This window comes from Vulpes vulpes, chromosome 9 (assembly GCF_048418805.1).
Source record: "Vulpes vulpes isolate BD-2025 chromosome 9, VulVul3, whole genome shotgun sequence".
Lineage (NCBI taxonomy): Eukaryota > Metazoa > Chordata > Mammalia > Carnivora > Canidae > Vulpes > Vulpes vulpes.
Window position 1 is genome coordinate 44,823,756 of NC_132788.1, and position 19,289 is coordinate 44,843,044.

Genomic DNA, 19,289 nt, shown 5'->3' on the forward strand with positions numbered 1-19,289 from the left:
AAAGTTTAACAAAATTCTTTTTTTTTTTTTTTTTTAAGATTTTATTTATTTCTTCATGAGAGAGTGAGAGAGGCAGAGACATAGGCAGAGGGAAAAGCAGGCTCCCTTCAGGGAACCTGATGTGATGCGGGACTTGATCCGGGAACTCTGGGATCATGTCCTAAGCCAAAGTCACACACTCAACAGCCAAAGTCACACACTCAACAGGCATCTCAAAGTTTAACAAAATTCTAATTACCATTTAAAAGATCCCATTTTGGGGTGCCCAAAGGGTGGCTCAGATGAAGTATCCTACTCTTGATCTCAGCTTAGGCCTTCATCTGAGTCATGAGTTCGAGCCCCACATTGGATGCTGCACTGGGTATGGAGCCTACTTTTATATGTTTTTAAATAAAAAAGAGTCCTCATTTTATCATTGGCAACAAACTTTTTTTCTGCAGTGACAGGCTCACTTCATTTTCAAGAAAGTGCCTACCAAATTACCCAACTCAAAATGGTTTGCTATTCCTTCTACTAAAAATGGCTTTCCATGAAAAAAATGCTAATTCAGCTCCTAACTCCTCACGAGTGCTTTTTTAGACAACTGTTGTACTTAGTATACAAAAATGCTTTATGCATACTTTCCATTTTGTCACAGAGAATATTAAAAAGATGTGTTCAAGGGTTGGGCTTTATAAAACTAATTTTTCCTGCTTCATTAATGGTTTTTTAATTTAGACTGCCTTTTTAGTTTTGTTTTTGACAAGTGCATGATGTGTATACAATTATTAGCACAGTTTATTGCCACTGCCTTGACTCATGCCAAGATGTCATCAGTTTTATCCACCAGAGGTGCAAATGTCAACATTATGAAAAAGAGAAACGGTGCTTTAGTATTATGAAAATAGCTTTTACTTTATGGTCTCCTGAAATTCTCTTGGGGACCTTCCCCCTGCCCAGCCCCCACCATAGTCCACAGACCACATGATGAAAATCAGTACTTTAAGGGTGGATAAATCAGAGTAGAGACTTTATCTTTTTTTTTTTTTTTAACAAAGAGTCTTTTTATTCTATTTCTGAGTCTACATGTTCCTGTACTTATAGATTTTTCATATCCATTTATATATAGTCTTTGTAATTAAATTGTATCTGTGGAATGCATTCTTACTATGACTTTCATCTCTGAATCATGAATATAAGAGAAAGAAAACTTTAGTAAAGCTAGCTAATATAGCTTGGAGCAATTACCTTGTAACTTTTGTAAACTGTTATACCTTGCTACAGATTGAAAGGAGAATAGGTAAATAATCTTGTTTAATTAATATGCTTTTACAAAAGTAATCTACAGTCAAAATGTCAAGCGTCCTTTTCTGTATTATGATTTTTACAGACTCATGAACTTACCTGTCACTGATTAAAACCAAGGTGGAATTTTTATTTTTCCTTACAGATTTAGGACCAATAAGCCTTAATTGGTTTGAAGAACTTTCTTTAGAAGCTCCACCCTATAATTCTGAACCCACAGAAGAATCTGGATATAAAATCAGCTATGAACCAAACCTATTTAAAACACCACAAAGGAAACCTTATAATCAGTTGGCTTCAACTCCAATAGTATTCAGAGAGCCAATATACCAACAATCTCCTTTAAAAGAATTAGATAAATACAGATTAGATTCAGGTAAGTAATGTGGTGCAGTAAACTAGGGAGAAACATATACCAGGAATTCAGACCAACCTATGTTAAAACTCCCAGATCTATTGTTAATTGTGTCATGTTGGTCAAATCAACTTCTTCCGCTCACTTTCCCCATTTGGAAAATGGAGATAGTGAAAATAATGTCTGATGAATTTGGATTAAATAAAATAGCATGGGTACTTAGTTGTGCTCCTTTTCCTCCCTCCTTTGATTAATATATTCTGCCTAGTGAGATTTGTTAAATTATGTCTTTCCTGTACCAAAAAAAGGGCTTGTTTTGATGTTAATTAAATAAACTCTGTTCCTGCAGGTCATCACAGAGGACAGAAAAGGTTATTTTTAACAGTTTTCTTTAAATGTCTTTTGACTTGGTAGTAGTTTACCTGGCATATGCACCAGGTAATCCAATCAATCATGTAATGAAATTATATATTCAATTATTCAAGTGTTTATTAGCTATTTAAGTGACATATTGTCCCTTTTTTTGGAGTATGACTCTCAAGGAGAATTGACAGTAGAAGGGGAACAGTCTTAAGATTGAATGTGGCATATGTGAAAAGCAAAGTACAAAAAGTACAAAGAAAGTTGAGAAGAAAGAATATGAATAGGTTTGGGAGGAATTAGGGAGTGATTCATTTGAATTAAACTTTGAAGGATAGGTCAGATTCAAAAATAGAGTAATAATGTACTAGGCCGAGGGGAAAACAGGAGGAGGATGATGTAGTTTAAGAGAATGTTAAGTAATTCAGATTCCTTGGAATATTGCGTATCTAAAAGGGACCAGTAAGTTTAACCTAAGGCTAAAAAAAGCACATAGAGCTGGGTATTGAATGCCAGACTTAAAATGAATTTATTTGATAGGTTGTTGAGCAGAAAAATCAAATGTAAATTTTATCATGCTACTACCTGCCTCAAACTTTTGATTATGTCCCTTTGCCTTCTTGATAATATCTTAACTCCTTAATATGATTTACAAGGTTCTTTATAATCTGGTCTCTTACTAACTCTTTCCTCATGCTGCCATAATCCCCCTCTCACCCGTCTTCAATTTGCCATTCATTCATACTGAATTTCTTTTTGGAACCACCTTGCTCTGTGGCTCTTTATACATTGTTACCTCTGCCCATAAGTTAGTTACTTTTTTCCTACCTTTTTATCTACCTAACTTAGGCTCATCTTTCAGGTCTTGACTTAACTGTCTGCCTCCTAGAAGTTTTCCCTATCGCACTCCTGTTAGCTTCTTGTGGAGGAGACTTACATAAGCAATTATAGTGGAATAAATGCTGTAAAAGAAGAAATTCATGGTACTAAAAAATGCACATACAAAGAGGATATAGGTAAGGGACAAAAATTTCTTGTATGTTATTGGATACCAAGTGGCATACAGAGTTTCAGTAAATATAGAATAAATGAGTATTTGTTTTGCTTTAGGAAACCTAATAACTGGTGCACTTGGGTAGCTCAGTCAGTTAAATATCCGACTCTTGATTTCAGCTCAGGTCATGATCTCAGGGTCCTGGAATCAATCCCTGCATCAGTCTCCATGCTCAGCAGGGATTTTGCTTGAGGATTTTCACCCTCTGCCCCTCCCCCTGCTTGCAGGTGCTCGTGTGCGCGCGCTCTCTCTCTCTCTCTCTCTCTCTCTGTCATAAATAAATGAATTAAAAAAAAAAAAAAGCAAAGCTCAATAACTGGCAGCAATCTTTGGAGATGGGTTTTTCAAAATGTGATGCCTGGATCATGAGAATCTTCTAAAATGCTGAATGAAAGAGAAGGTTTCAAGCCTTACTCTGAATCTACTAAATTAGAATCTCTAGAAATAGAGCCCATAAGTGCACATTTTAAACTAAACTGGTGATTCTCATGGAAATGAAGACTGAAGACAGGGAAACCAGTTAGGAGACGTGGTAATGGTCCAGGTGGTAGGGGGCCAAGTGCCTGAATTAGAGTAATGGATAGGAACTGTAAGACCCCATAGTAGCCTAGACCTGGAGATTTCAAAGAATGGATCAAATCACAGGTTTAGAGCATAACTATGAATACAGTGGTGATGTTCATAGACACTGTAAGCACTGGAGGTGAAACAGGTTTAAGAAGGGAAAAAGCTTGAAAGAATGAAAAATATAGATTAAGTTTTGGACTGCAATTTGGGACCAATTTGCAAATAGGGTGTTAAGGTGATGTCCGGAAGGCTTTGGGGAGTACAAGACTGAAACTAAAGGAAGAATATAAACAGAGAAAGCTATAGGAACCAACTACCTATCTGGAAAGTGATGCAGTCATCCCATGTAGTGAGGAAATTGATTATGATGAGGCCTAGGATAGAGCCTTGAGGAATATTTAGCAGATAAAATGCAGAGCACAGAAAAGGGCATCTTTCATTCAAAATTCCATGCTTATTTTGTGCCTGGCAACTTAGTAGGCATTAAGGATACGAACATGAATAGATGGCTTTTGACTTCTAGGAACTCAGTCTTGTATAGGCCAAAATATATAAATAAATACACTGGTATAGTATATGCTATAGTAGGAACATATACAAAGTGCTATGTTGTGGGCATAGTAAAGGGAGCAGCTATCTTAATGTGTTTGGGAAAATATCCATAAACGAGTTTAGGCTGAAACTTGAAAGACATACCTAGAATCACTGGTTTATTCTCTAATTTAACCTATTGGAATTGGTCTATCTATAATTAGGGGAGGTTAGGAAAGAATTAATAAGGCTACTCTGGGCTTGCTGCAAAGAAATTAAATTTTTCTAAGATTATAGTACATAAATAATTCTGATTGTGCTTTCCTGAAACCTTTTGGTTTTGTGTAGCTTAAATTTAGTATTAAAATCTAAGACTTAAGCTGTTTTTTAACCTACTTATTTAGTTCTAACATCTAATGTTTTAAAAAGAATTATCCCTAAAGTTTCATAGGGAAATGTGCTATTTCAGCTTCTCAGCAGTCCTTCCTTTTGCATAAAATCATCTGAATTTAATCTCACCATTATTCAGCCTATTTATGCAATTCACAGGTTACTTGGGAAATGTTTATTTGGGTATGAACTTATTTTTGCCTGGTTCATTTTTTTTACTTTTTATTTTTTACATTTATATATATATTTTTTTAATTTATTTATGATAGTCACAGAGAGAGAGAGAGAGGCAGAGACACAGGCGGAGGGAGAAACAGGCTCCATGCACCGGGAGCCTGATGTGGGATTCGATCCCGGGTCTCCAGGATCGCGCCCTGGGCCAAAGGCAGGCGCCAAACCACTGCACCACCCAGGGATCCCCTTACATTTATATTTTTCATTTGCTAAGCCAGAACTGATACTTTATTATTAACTGATGTCATATGTTTACATTAGGTTCATTCTTTATATCAGTCTGTGGATTTTGACAATTACGTAATGTCATGTATCCACCATTATAGTGTCTTACAGAATAGTTTCACTGACTGAAAAATCCCTAGTGTTCCATCCATTCACATCCCACCCCTCCCCCCCGCCCCTGACAACCACTGATCTTTTTATTGTCTGTAGTCTTGTCTTTTCCAAAATGTCATTCAGTTGGAATCATACAGTATGTAGCTTTTTCAGACTAGCCTCTTTCATTTAGCAAGTTTCCTCTACATCATTTTGTGGTTTGATAGCTCAGTTTTTTGTCTTCACTTAGCAATGTAAGTTTCCTCTACATTTTCTTGTTTGTATAGTTTTAAAGATTTTGTTTATTTATTTGAGAAAAAGAGAGCATGAGTGGGTGATGGAGGGAGAGAGAAGCAGACTCCTTGCTGAGCACAGAGCTGGACAGGGGGCTTGATCCCTTCCAGGACCTCAGAAATCATGACCTGAGCCAAAGTCCCGACGCTCTACCAACTAACTCACCCAGGCATGCTATAGCTCATTTTTTTTTTTTTATCACTGAATAATGCTGTATATGGATGTACCAGTTTGCTTATTCATTCACCTATTGAAGAACATCTTGGTTGCTTCTAAGTTTTAGCAGTTATGAATAAAGCTGCTTTATAATATAATGTGCAGGTTTTTGTGTAGACCTAAATTTTCAGACTCCTCTGGAGAATACCAAGGATTACAACTGCTGGGTTTTATGATAGAAGTATGTTTAGTTTGGTAAGAAACTGCAAACTAAATTCCAAAGTGGTCTCATCATTTTGCATTTTCTTTAGCAGTGAATGAGAGTTTTTCCTTCTCCAGGTCCTCATCAGCATTTGGTGGTGTCTTTGTTTTGGACTTTAACCATTCTATTATAAGTGTATAGGAGTATCTCATTTTTTGGTTTACTTAACTGCAATGTTTTTCCTAATTAAGATATTTGTTAAAGTGAATGGGAAAGAGGTGAATATTTTAAAAATACATTTAGGTACTTTTTAGTGTCTTTAACTAAAAGCCCCGTTAGAGAAGGAGGTTGGGAAAAAAAAAAAAGAGAGAAGGAGGTTGGATATTTTGTAAAAGTAGGGTCTTTAATTCACATGTATATTTGGCTTATTAGTGATTATGGCCATTTCCTGTTACTTGAGAAATGAAAATATAATAGTGTTTTGTCTGTGTTGCTATAGTTCTCAGTTTGGTCTTTGCCTTATTTTATTAACACGGACATGATTTATTTTTCCCAAAACTTTTCTAAGCTGGAGATCATAGGACCAATTAAACAAACTGTTGTTGTTTTTAAAGATTTTATTTATTTATTCATGAGACACACACGGAGAGAGACGCAGGCAGAGACACAGGCAGAGGGAGAAGCAGGCTCCATGGAGAAAGCCTGATGAGGGACTTGATCCAGGACTCCAGGATCACGCCCTGGGCTGAAAGCAGGTGCTCAACCACTGAGCCACCCAGGTGTCCCCAAACTATTGTTTTAAAGCAATTTTTAGGATTAATAAGTGCCTTGAATGCCATGTTTGTGATACAGGAAATAGCAATATTGAAAAAACTGTAAATGACATTTGACGGAGCCACATACAGCTTTAGAAACCCTTCCTGAGCACTATTGCTTGAAAGTAAATGTGTTCAACAACAACAGATTTATTTTCTAATCACGGCTAATTCATTCAACCAGAAATTGTGGTGTGACTGTAACGTCAGGCATTGATTGCAGTTCATAAGGATACAGTGATAAATAAGACAAGATCTCTACCTCAAGGAGCTCACATTCTATTAGGGGAAGTAGGAATGGTGCATAATAAACTCTGGGAACATATGGCAGCAGCAGTCACTTTATTTCATGTTAGGAACCACTAAATTTTTCCAGGGGAGGGAGTTTCAAAATGGAAGCCTGGAAGAGGATATTCCAGATCAAGAAAAATAAAGAGAAGCAGTTTGTAAAGAACTATAGTGAAAGCAGTCTTGCAGGATATGCAAGTGGTTGAAAAGTAGAGTGTTAAAGAATGTCATAGAAATTAAGTTAAATCATGAAAGTCCTTGTTACCCTGGGAGTTTTGTTTTGGTCTTTGAGCCTGATCTTGAGAATAAGATCTTGAAAGGTTTTCAGCAGAAGAGTGATATGATCAGATTTGGTACTTTAGTAGGTTTTTAGTAAATGTCCTTTTCTTTATTCTTAATCTCCATGATACATAGTACATGTGACTTAATTCTGTTTTGCATTTCACTTGGAATTTCGAAAAATGTCTCCTGCTATATTATGAACCCTCTAAAGTTAAAGCTGTCATGAATTAAATTTCCCAAAGTGTCATACATATTTTATATACTTAATACTTGTTAAATGGGGGCAGGGGATATCTATCCCTTGAGACATATCCTTTTGGGAGGAATCAGTAAACTGAGAAACCAGTTCAAACTGAACTCTCCATACATTCTCCTTCCCAGAATAGATGGGACTTTTTGTTTTTATGTACTTTCAGAGATGGGGCACCTGGATGGTTCAGTCAGTTAAGTGTCTGCCTTCGGCTCAGGTCATGATCTCAGGTTCTTGAGATTAAGCCCCAAGTCAGGTTCCGTACTCAGCAGGGAGTCTCCTTGTCCTTCTCTCTCTCTCTCCCCCCTCTCCCTGCTTGTGCTCACATGCTGGCATACTCTCTCTCAAATAATAAAAATCTTAAAAAATAAAAATAAGAATAAAAACTTCCAGAGAATGAAAATTCACAATCCAGAGCATATACATTCTCACTGTATTACTGTACTGTTTCAGGAAAGGATATTACCGATAGTAAACATAAAAGTTGTTGCACAATGAAGTCTAAAATGGATCGAGCAAATGATGTTACCAGCCCACCTCTAAATTCTTATCTTAGTGAAAGGTATGATGTGTGATATTAAAATATTTAAATGAAAAATTTTCCTGCACATGCTATTTGTTTTATAGAAATGCATCTAATTTTCATGCTAATATTTTGACTTAAGAGCATGAAAGAGGATCTTCTATTTTTAAGTAATTTTTAGGTTGAGACCTCTATTATAATTTTTACATTAAAAACATTTACTTTTTTTTTATAATGTTGAATTCATTGGTTTTTGTTGATATAAAGTTTTTAAGTTACAAAAATGATGAAAAACAATGCCCTTGAAATAGTAGCTTAAAATAAATTATTTGTGTATTTTGAATCATTTGAGAGAATATGGTGCTTTTATAGATTCACTTTACATAATTTTTAAATTCAAAACATACAATTCCTAGAAGCTGAAATTTGTGAGTAATCTATACATTACTTTTAGTGGACATTTTAAACATAATTTAGTAGTCACTTAATTCTTCATGAGATTTCTTTTTAAAAAGTAACAAAATATTACAAAGTAGTATAAGTCCAATAATGTGACTGAGAGTCCTTTTTTTTTAAATAAGAAATATCATGTTTCTTCTTGCCATTTTTGTTATCTTTGAATAATCTGAAGGATTTGTGTCTTTTTTTTTTTCATTTTAGTCCTGTTCTACGATGTACACATGTAACACCACAGAGAGAAAAGTCGGGTATGATTAGAAACAAGGCTTTTAATTTCTAGAATACTCTTAAATTTTAAAAAAATATAAAACGTAGTAATTTTCTCATTTTACCCACAGTGGTATGTGGAAGCTTATTTCATACACCGAAGCTTATGAAGGTAAATATTTTTATTGTGTGGTAATTGAAAATTTGACAATTGAAAATTTGACAATGTCCTACCTTTGCCCATATTTATAGAAATATGTATGTACAATCTTATGTATCAGAAAATGATAAATGAAAAAATGTTCTTAATCATCAGTACATTTCTGTGAAATATTTTCTTTATTTTCAGGGTCAGACACCAAAACGCATTTCTGAAAGTCTAGGAGCTGAGGTGGATTCTGATATGTCTTGGTCAAGTTCTTTAGCCACACCACCAACCCTTAGTTCTACTGTGCTAATAGGTAATACTATCAAATGTGTATTATGTAAGATGGTAGATGATGCCGATACAGTGTCATCTGTAATGCTTCTGACAAAAAGAATATATGAAAAGATAATTATTAGATTAGATAATACTAAAAAAAAAAAAGATTAGATAATACTATCTTTGATAAGTGTGTTAGTAGTTCAGAATAATTCTATTTAGTGTAGATTGGAACAAATCATAAGTACATTAAGTGGTGGTCTAGGAGTGGTATTTTGTAGGAGTCCATTTACATGCAAACTAGGATTTTTTAAATTATTTTTCCAGCAAAAATACATTCCATATTTTTCTCTCTTTAGCTGGGAATTTTGTGTTTTTTCTTGCTGCTCAGATGAAATAACAGATAAAAGCATGTTAAAAAGTAAGAAGTATTTAACATAAAATATACCTTTAGACAGTATTTTTATCAAAATAAATGCTAAAGTCTACAAGCTTTATCTTTTAAGTCATGACCCCATAGCTCCATCTGATTTCCTAAGTCTTTATGGATAGTATCCCCTTAAAGTCCGGCTCATCGAACCACAATTTCTTAGACGTATCTATGAATGGTGCTAAGGAATTGAATGTAGCTTATGCTGATTTACCTTTCTAATTACCATTCTTGAGTCCATTCATTTTGTTTCAACTGCATCATTTACCCTAGTAGTATATGTGACTTTTGATGTCTGACCAAAAAATATTTAAGTTTTTCACATTAACTTTAGTATATGGTATATAATACAGTACAGATAAATTGAAATTTTTTTTTACAGTCAGAGATGAAGAAGTATCTGCAGCTGTATTTCCTAATGACACTACTGCTGTAAGTAAATATCATAACTTGATTATGCTGTTGCAGTTGCTTACATTTTTAGAATGCTTTGAAAAATTATTTATCGTACATTATTCATTTCTTCAATTTATGATTTATCTAAGTCTTTGAGAAAGTCTCAAAGCCTGATCTGATATGTGATTTTCTTTACTTCATATGGAGTAATGCTGTCTCTAAGTTGAATATATATGCATAGTGAGAGTTTTTATACTAGTAACTTTAAAATATAACTTTTGCAGATTTTTAAAAGCTGTTTTTCTAACCATGATGAAAGTCTGAAGAAAAATGATCGGTTTATCCCTTGTGGTCCAGACAAAGAAAACAAAAATCAAAGGGAAGCTAAAAGTCAAAGTAAGTCCTTCTGTTTAATTGAGCTACTGCTTTTAACTGACATCATCAAAGTATTGCTTTCTTTCTTTCTTAAAGAGAAAATACATTGCTTTTCCTTTTTAATAACTGAACATACTGTATGTAGAAGCTAACTTTATTTAAGATTTTTTTTATTTATTTGAGAGAGAGTGCAAGCGAGAGAGCCAGAGCAGGGGGAGGGCAGAGGGAGAGGAACAAGCAGACTCCCTGCTGAGCAAGAAGGCCAAAGCAGGGCTTGATCCCAGGATTCTGATATCATGACTTGAGCCAAAGTCAGATGTTCAACTGACTAAACCACCCAGGTGCCCTGAAGCTAACTTGATTTAAAGGAACATGTTTAATTATGGTAAGATAATACCATTCAAGATGTTAGGGGCACCTGGGTGGCTTAGTCAGTTAAGCATCCAAATCTTGGTATCAGCTCAGGTCATGATCTCAGGGTCCTGGGATCCAGCCCTGTGTTTGGCTCAGAGGGGAGTCTGCTACTCTCTCTCTCTCCCTCTGCCCCTTACCCCAGCTTGTGTGTGCTCTCTCTCTCAAATAAATAACTCTTTAAAAAAAAAAAAAAGATACTAATATGACAAAAACAAAACCTACAACTCCCAACAGAGATAAGAATAATAACAAAATGTAAAGGCCTTTTCTCATTAGAAAGTAATTAGTACCAAAAGTTACCTAAATCGGATCATTGGATATTGCATTTTTCTTAGTATGTGTGTATGTATAAATTTGTATGATTGGATAACTGTGTATATATGTGTGTGTGTGTGTGTGTTTGTAAAATCATATTTTACTCTGTTATTTTAGGGCCACAGATTTTTTTTTTATTTTTTTATTTTTTTAGATTTGTTTGTCTTAGAGAGCATTGAGGGGGTAGGGAAGGGTAGAGAGGAAGAGAGAACCCCAAGCTGACTCCCAACATGGCGCTCCATCTCAGGACCCTGAGATCATGACTTGCGCTGAAACCGAGAGCTGGATGTTTAACTGACTGAGCCACCCAGGTGCCCTGGGCCCCAAATTTATTTGGAACATCTAGTTTGATAAATCTTAGAATGTTGAATTGCATATATATATCCTAAGATTGAGTTTTAATTGTGCAGAGCTGATAAAGGTTATTAGGACCTGAAATATGAATAAAAGGCTTTGGGGACATTAGAATCAGTCTTTACCAGAAGAACAGTAGAAGGGTGGCACTCTGGCACTAAGCTAGCACTCAGGATAACCCTTTAAATACTGCCTTATGTGCTATTTAGTATATACTATTTCTATGAGAAAGGTCTTAAGAATAGTGTAAATTATATGACTGTATTATGAAATGTTATTAATACACTTCTGTTTTAAATTTTAACAGGTTCGGTGAATTCATTTGGTAAAGTAAATAGCACCAAAGACCATTTTGTAAAGTCTACACCAAATGTCCTAGAGGATGAAGTACATGAAAAAGTTGTAGATGTTTCTGAAGAAGATAGTTTTTCATTATGTGTTCCTAAATATAAAACAAGAAATCTACAAAAAATAAAAACTAGCAAAACTAGGAAAAATATTTTTAATGAGACAAAAACCAGTGAATGTGAAGAAGCTAAAAAGCAAATGAAAGAAAATAAACATTCATTGGTATCTGAAATGGAACCAAATGACAGTCATCCATTAGATTGGAATGTAACACATGAGAAGCCCTTTGGGAATGGAACTGACAAAATCTCCAAGGAAGTTGTACTGTCTTCAGCCTGTGGATGGTCTGACCTAACCCTCTCAAGTCTAAATGGAGCTCAGATGGAGAAAACACCTCTATTGCATACTTCTTATGACCAAAATAATTCAGAAAAAGACCTCATAATCACAGATAAAGAATGCACCAGCTTCATTACTTTGGAAAGTTCTTGGCCACAGATTTCAAATGTACCAAAGTATTCAGAGAAGATGTTAAATGAGGGAACAGTAGTAAATAAGATCAATGAAGGGCAGTGTCTTGAATCTCATGAAGATTCCGTTGTTTCGGTAAAGCAAGCAATATATGAAACTACTTTAATAGCTTCTCCACTTCAGGGTATCAGAAAGTCTATATTCAGGATAAGAGAATCACCTGAAGGAATGTCCAATGCAATGTTCTCAAATAATATGACTAATCCAAACTTTAAAGAACCTGAAGCCTCTGAAAGTGGATTGGAAAAACATACTATTTGCTCTCAGAAAGAGGATTCTTTATGTACAAGTTCAATTGATGATGGAAGCTGGCCAGCAACTATCAAACATAATTCTGTAGCTTTGAAGAATTTAGGTTTAATATCTAGTTTGAAAAAGAAAACAAAAAAGTTTATTTACGTTATAAATGATGAAACATCTAATCCAGGCCTGAAAACACAGAAAGACCAGGAGTCAAGACTAATTAACCTTTCAGCCCAATTTGAAGCAAATGCTTTTGAAGGACCACTGACATTTACAAATGCTGATTCAGGTACCTCTGTGTGGGGATGTGTATCTGTGTGTGTCTGTGTGAGTGAGAATAGTGCATATAGTTTTAGGGATGGTGACAAGTTCTCTTATTTGAATATGTGTCTCTCTCATCTTTCTAGAAAATATACTGCCTGCTTACTGAAAGTTTTCCTTCTGTAGCTTTTTGGTTTTTTAAGATCTCTTTTATCTTCCTTTGAGAAGATTTTAGTGGGTGGAATATCTCAGTGAATAATAGGTTTGGTGGAACTGGAGTACAGAGGAACTGTTTGAGATTTGGGTATATTTCCAGAGAAAAAATGTTTGATACTGTGTATGTCAGAATTAAAATCAATTAAACAGCTAATATGTTGTGGTGGCCACTGATTAAATAAAATGAGATTAATAATTTTGACTGACTAATAGGGAATTTAGAGGATTGAAAAATTAACTCAGAGCAGTTTAATTCATTTGCCTTTATAATTGTGATTAGGTCATCTTTGAGGCCTTTCATCTGTAGAACCTGTTTTTAAAAGCTGATGCGGGGGCGGGGGGGCACCTGGGTAGCTCAGTTGGTTAAGCATCTAACTGGCTCAGGTAATGATCTCAGAGCCCTGGGATCGAGCTCTACATCAGGCTCCTCATTCAGTGGGGAATCTGATTCTTGCTCTCCCTCTGCCTCAACACTCTACTGATAATGTGCTCTTGTTCTCTCAAATAAATACATAAAATCTTTAGAAAATAAATAAAAGTTGATTTTTTCAGTATCAAAAACTGAATTAACTAAAGGAAGTGATTACTTTTCTAATTCATTTGCCTTTTTTATCTCCTATTATACCAATAGTAGCAGTGAATTTTTTCCAGTAAAACTACTTTGAATTTTACTTATGGTAGCTAGTGCTTTCTTGAACTACGTACAAATTTTGATTAAATTGATACATGTTAGAAAAAAAAATACTAGGTCCTGTTTATTCTTTAGTTGGAAAATCTAATAACTTGAAATAGAGAATATTTAGAATTTTTTCTGTTTTAAGCCTGACCTCATTCATTTCTTACTTTTCATGTAATTCTTGCTTCAGATACTACTTTTTTTTTTTTTTTTTACTTAGTGAAAAATACTTAGTGAATGTGATTGATGGCACTTTAATTTTGTCACTTTGTGTCTTCATGCTTAGGTTTATTGCATTCTTCTTCCATCAAAAAAAACTGTTTACAGAATGATTCAGAAAAACCAGCTTTGTCTTTAACCAGCTCTTTTGGGACAATTCTGAGAAAAGTTTCCAGTAATGGAACCAGTTCTCCTAATAATAAAATAATATCTCAGGATCCTGATTATAAAGAAGCAAAAATTAATAAGAAAAAACTTGAGTCATTTATAACCACAGAAACTGATTGTCTGTCATCCCTGCAGGAAAAACACTGGGAAGATGATGCAAAAAAACAAAGAGTTTCAGATATAAAAGAAAAAGTCTTGCCTACAGTAAGTCACCCTCCTGTGCCACATTCAGAAGTGGAAGGTAGTGATAATATTCACTCTCAGTCTCCAGAAAGCTTTTCATTTGATTGTGATAATACCAGTCTGTTAACTCCTAGCTCTAGGGATTCTCCATCAAGCCTAGTTGTGATGTCTAAAGGAAAAGAATCATATAAAATATCAGAGAAACTAAAATGTAAGACTCTTGAAGCTGGTTTTGAATTAACCAAAAATATTCCCATGGAAAAGAATCAAGACATACATGTTTTAAATGCAAATTCTAAAAATGCTAAACTGTTGTCAACTGAAAAACATATAACAGCATCATCTTCAGTAAAGGCACAATTCAACCAAAATGCAAATCTCACCACAATCCAAAAAGACCAAAAAGAAACTACTTTAATTTCAAAAATAACTGTTAATCCAAACTCTGAAGAACTTTTCCCAGATGATGAAAATAATTTTGTCTTAAAGATAACTAATGAAAGTAATACTCCTTTTTTAGGAAATACTAAGGAACTTCATGATTCAAACCTCTGTTGTGTAAAAGATTCTGTTCCTAAGAACTCTACCATGGTAGTATGTACAGACCTGGATGACAAACAAGCAGCCAAAGTGTCGATTATGAAAGATTGTGATTCATCAAGCAGAGATGATCTTACAGAAAGGAACAGAAGTACCATAAAGCAACAACTAAAAATGACTCTAGATCAAGATTCAAAATCAGACATTACCTCAGATATAGTTAGGAAATCAAATGGAAACAGTGATTATATGGATAATTGGGCAAGACTGTCTGATCCAATTTCAAATCACAGTTTTGAAAATGGCTTCAAAACAGCTTCTAATAAAGAGATAAAACTCTCTGAAAACAACATTAGGAAAAGTAAAATGCTTTTCAAAGATATTGAGGAACATTATCCTACTAACTTAGCATGTCTTGAAATTGTAAATACTTCATCATTAGAAAGTCAAAAGAAACCAAGCAAATCTCATGCACTTGATCCACAGTCAATTAATATCATATCTGGGTTTGTGCAGAATAGCACATATGTTTCTGATAGTGAAAGTGGTCACACAGCTCCTCCAACTTTATCTTTAAAGCAAGATTTTGATTCAAATCATAATTTAACACCTAGTCAAAAGGCAGAAATTACAGAACTTTCTACTATTTTGGAAGAATCGGGAAGCCAGTTTGAATTTACACAGTTTAGAAAACCAAGCCACATAATACAGAAAAATCCATCTGAAATGCCTGAAAACCAGCTGACTATCTTGAATAGCACTTCTAAGGAATGGAAAGATGATGATCTTCATCTCACAATTAATGCTCCATCTATCAGTCAGGTAGATAGCAAGAAATCTGAAGGTATAATTGGAGGTAAGCAGAAGTTTGCTTGCTTGTCAAGAACCAGCTGTAACAGAAGTGCTTCTGTCTATTCAACAGATAAAAATGAAGTGGAGTTTAGAGGCTTTTATTCTGCTCGTGGCACAAAACTGAATGTTGGTAGTGAAGCATTGCAAAAAGCTAAGAAACTGTTCAGTGACCTTGAAAATATCAATGAGGAAACTTCTGCAGAAGTAGATAGAAGTTTCTCCTCAAGCAAATATAATGATTCTGTCTCATTGATTCAGATAGAAGATTGTAATGATAAAAATTTAAATGAGAAAAATAATAAATGCCGGCTAATACTACAAAATAATATTGAAATGACTACTGACATTTTTGTTGAAGAATATACTGAAAGTTACAGGAGAAATACAGAAAATGAAGGTAACCAATGTACTGATGCCAGTAGAAATACTTGTAACTCAGAATCTGATGGCAGTGATTCAAGTAAAAATTATATAGTTTATATTCATGAAGAAGAAAATGGCTTGCCCTGTATTGATCAGCACAACATAGATCTGAAATTATCTAGCCAGTTTATGAAGGAGGGGAACACTCAAATTAAAGAAGGTTTGTCAGATTTAACCTGTTTGGAAGTTATGAAAGCTGAAGAAACATTTCATGTTACTATGTCAAATAAACAGCAGTTAACAGCTAATATGGGGCAAAACATAAAAGATTTTGACACTTCTTATTTATCCTTTCAGACTGCAAGCGGAAAAAATATAAGGGTCTCTGAAGAGTCATTAAATAAAGCTATAAGTCTCCTTAATCAAAAATGGACAGAAGAAGAATTAAATAACTTTTCAGATTCCTTGAGTTCTGAATTACTTCCTGGCATAGATAGCAAGAAAACAGACATCTCAAATCATGAGGTAATAGAAAATACTGAAAGAAAAGACAAAATAAGGAAAGAAAGTGACCTAATTGGTACTGAAAATATATTACTGATCCTCCAGCAAAGACCAGAAAGTAAAATAAAAAAGATCAAAGAATCTGCTGTGTTGGGTTTTCATACAGCTAGTGGGAAAAAAATAGAAATTACAAAGGAATCTTTGGACAAAGTAAAAAATCTTTTTGAAGAAAAAGAGCAAGATAATAGTGAAATCACTAATTTTAGCCATCGAGGGGCAAAGATGTCCAAGGACAGAGAAGAATGTAAAGATGGGCGTGAATTAGCTTGTGGGACAACTGAAATAACAACTACCCCAGAGTATGAAGAAACTCACAGTTCTCTAGAGAGGAAAAAACTTGTTTCTAATGAGATTGCAGCCTTAAGACCCAGGCTCTTAAGTGAGAATTTATACAAACAAACTGAAAATCTTAAAATATCAGATCATGCCTCTCTGAAAGTTGAAGTACATGAAAATACAGAAAAAGAAACAGCAAAAAAGCCTACAATGTATACAAATCAATCCACTTATTCAGCCATTGAAAACTCACCTTTAACATTTTACACAGGACACGGAAGAAAAATTTCTGTGAGTGAGGCTTCACTATTTGAAGCAAAAAAATGGCTTAGAGAAGGAGAATGGGATGATCAATCAGAAAGAATAAATGCTGCCAAGGTTAACTGCTTAAAAGAATATCCTGATGATTACGTAGAAAATCCTTCATGTGGAAATAGTTCAAATAGTGCCATAACTGAAAATGACAAAAATCATCTCTCTGAAAAACAAGGCTCAACTTATTTAAGTAATAGTACCATGTCTAACAGCTATTCATACCATTCTGGCTTTTGTCATTCTAGTGAAGTGTATAATAAATCAGAATATCTTTCAAGAAGTAAAATTGATAATTCTGGTATTGAACCAGTAATAAAGAATATTAGAGAGAGAAAAAACATTGGTTTTTCTGAAATAATGTCCCCTGGAAGAGAAGCAGACACAGACCTACAAAGTGTAAATGAAGATATTTGTGTTGAGAAACTTGCGACTAACTCTTCATGCAAAAATAAAAATACAGCCATTAAAGTGGCCATATCTGACTCAAATAATTTTAATTCAATTCAAAAATTGAATTCTGATTCAAATAATGCTGTACCTGCATACAGTACAGTAAATAGTAAAAGAGTCTTTGTTGCACACCAGACAAAAGTGACAGAGGGGTTTACAGACAACTGCAGCATGGTAACTAAACAAAACACCAAGAGTAAATCAGACACTTGCCATGCAGAAATTGTGGCAGATTATCCTAAGGCACTGGATGATTCAGAGGATATTTTTCCTAACTCTCTGGGTGCTACAGAATGTTCACCTTCACATAAGGTTTTTGCTGACATTCAAAGTGAACAAACTTCACAACTTAACCAAAGTATGTCTGGATTGGAGAAAGTTTCTGAAACACCACCTTGTCAGATTAATTCAAAAGCTTCTGATAGATGTGAACTTCCTAGGGGGAAGCTTCCCAAGTCAGTCTCTTATACAAATGCGTGTGGGATTTTTAGCACAGCAAGTGGAAAATCTGTACAAGTATCAGATGCTGCAATACAAAAGGCAAGAGAGGTGTTTTCTAAGCTAGAAGATAGTGCCAAGCAACTCTTTCCTGAAGTATCATTTAAAGATAATGAAGAACATTCAGAAACGTTCACAAATGAAGAAAATACTGTGATATATACCTCCCAAAATTTACTATCATCTGCTTTCTCTGGATTTAGGACCGCAAGTGGGAAACAAGTTCCAGTTTCTGAAAGTGCCTTATGCAAAGTTAAGGGAATGTTAGAAGAATTCAATCTGATCAGAACTGAAGGTTGTCTTCAGCATTCATCTACTTCTAGACAAGATATATCAAAAATGCCTCCTCCCTCTTGTATTGGTAAGAGAACCCCAGAACACTCTAGAAACTCCAAATTGGATAAAGCCTGCAATAAAGAATTTAGATTATCAAGTAACTGTAACAATCAGAGTGGTTCTTCAGAAAATCATCACTCTATTAAAGTTTCTCCATGTCCCTCTCAATTGAAGCAAGACAAACCACAGTTGCTAGTTGGAAGCAAAGTATCACTTGTTGAGAACATTCATCCTTTGGGAAAAGAACAAGCTTTACCTAAAAATATAAAAACAGAGATTGGGAAAGCTGAAACTTTTCCTAATCTTCCTGTGAAAACAAATATAGAATTTTGTTCTACTTACTCCAAGGATCCAGAAAACTATTTTGAAACAGAAACCGTAGAGATTGCCAAAGCTTTTATGGAAGATGGTGAGCTGACAGATTCCGAACTGCTAAGTCATGCCAAACACTTTGTTTTTACATGCCAAAACACTAAGGAAATGGCTTTGTTAAATTCAAGAATTGGAAAAAGAAGAGGAGATGCACTTGTCTCAGTTGGTAAGTGTCTATTTTTTCCTTTCAGGTTGCCAGTCACTTAAATTAAGTCTTTAAAAATGTTGGAATGCTAGCTTAAAGCAATTCAGGTATTATAAGCTATATTTTAATAGACTTTTATGTATAGTTTAGGGGAATGTGATTTCACTCGATATCTCTGAATCTATACCAAGAAGCATGTTTTGAGGTTTTTAAATGTATTTTTAGAGATTATTAATGTAGTTATAATTGAGAAATTACTGTTAAAAGTTTCCCTAGAAAACATGGTATCCCTATTCTTATAACAGTCTGCATAATATAACTTAGTAACTGTTTTCAAATAAACATGAATATGTATATAGAGAGAACACACAAAGGTTCCAACTCTGGCTCTTAAGAACTTAAAAAATAGTTTCAGTTATAGATGCTGATTTGCCTCCTTTTTTTCATCTCTGAAGT

At 34.5% G+C, this 19,289-nt stretch overlaps 1 protein-coding gene across 2 annotated transcripts in view; it reads left to right on the forward strand.

Moving 5' to 3' along the window:
• Positions 1-19,289, forward strand: part of BRCA2 (BRCA2 DNA repair associated) — a 58,323-nt gene that overhangs the window by 2,980 nt on the left and 36,054 nt on the right. For both annotated transcript variants that reach the window (XM_025996767.2, XM_072719957.1), the window contains 9 exons: positions 1,430-1,660; positions 7,834-7,942; positions 8,564-8,610; positions 8,701-8,741; positions 8,919-9,030; positions 9,806-9,855; positions 10,104-10,215; positions 11,585-12,688; positions 13,839-18,854. In XM_025996767.2, coding sequence (XP_025852552.2) covers positions 1,430-1,660; positions 7,834-7,942; positions 8,564-8,610; positions 8,701-8,741; positions 8,919-9,030; positions 9,806-9,855; positions 10,104-10,215; positions 11,585-12,688; positions 13,839-18,854 — 6,822 coding nt within the window. The remainder of the gene's footprint in view (positions 1-1,429; positions 1,661-7,833; positions 7,943-8,563; positions 8,611-8,700; positions 8,742-8,918; positions 9,031-9,805; positions 9,856-10,103; positions 10,216-11,584; positions 12,689-13,838; positions 18,855-19,289) is intronic.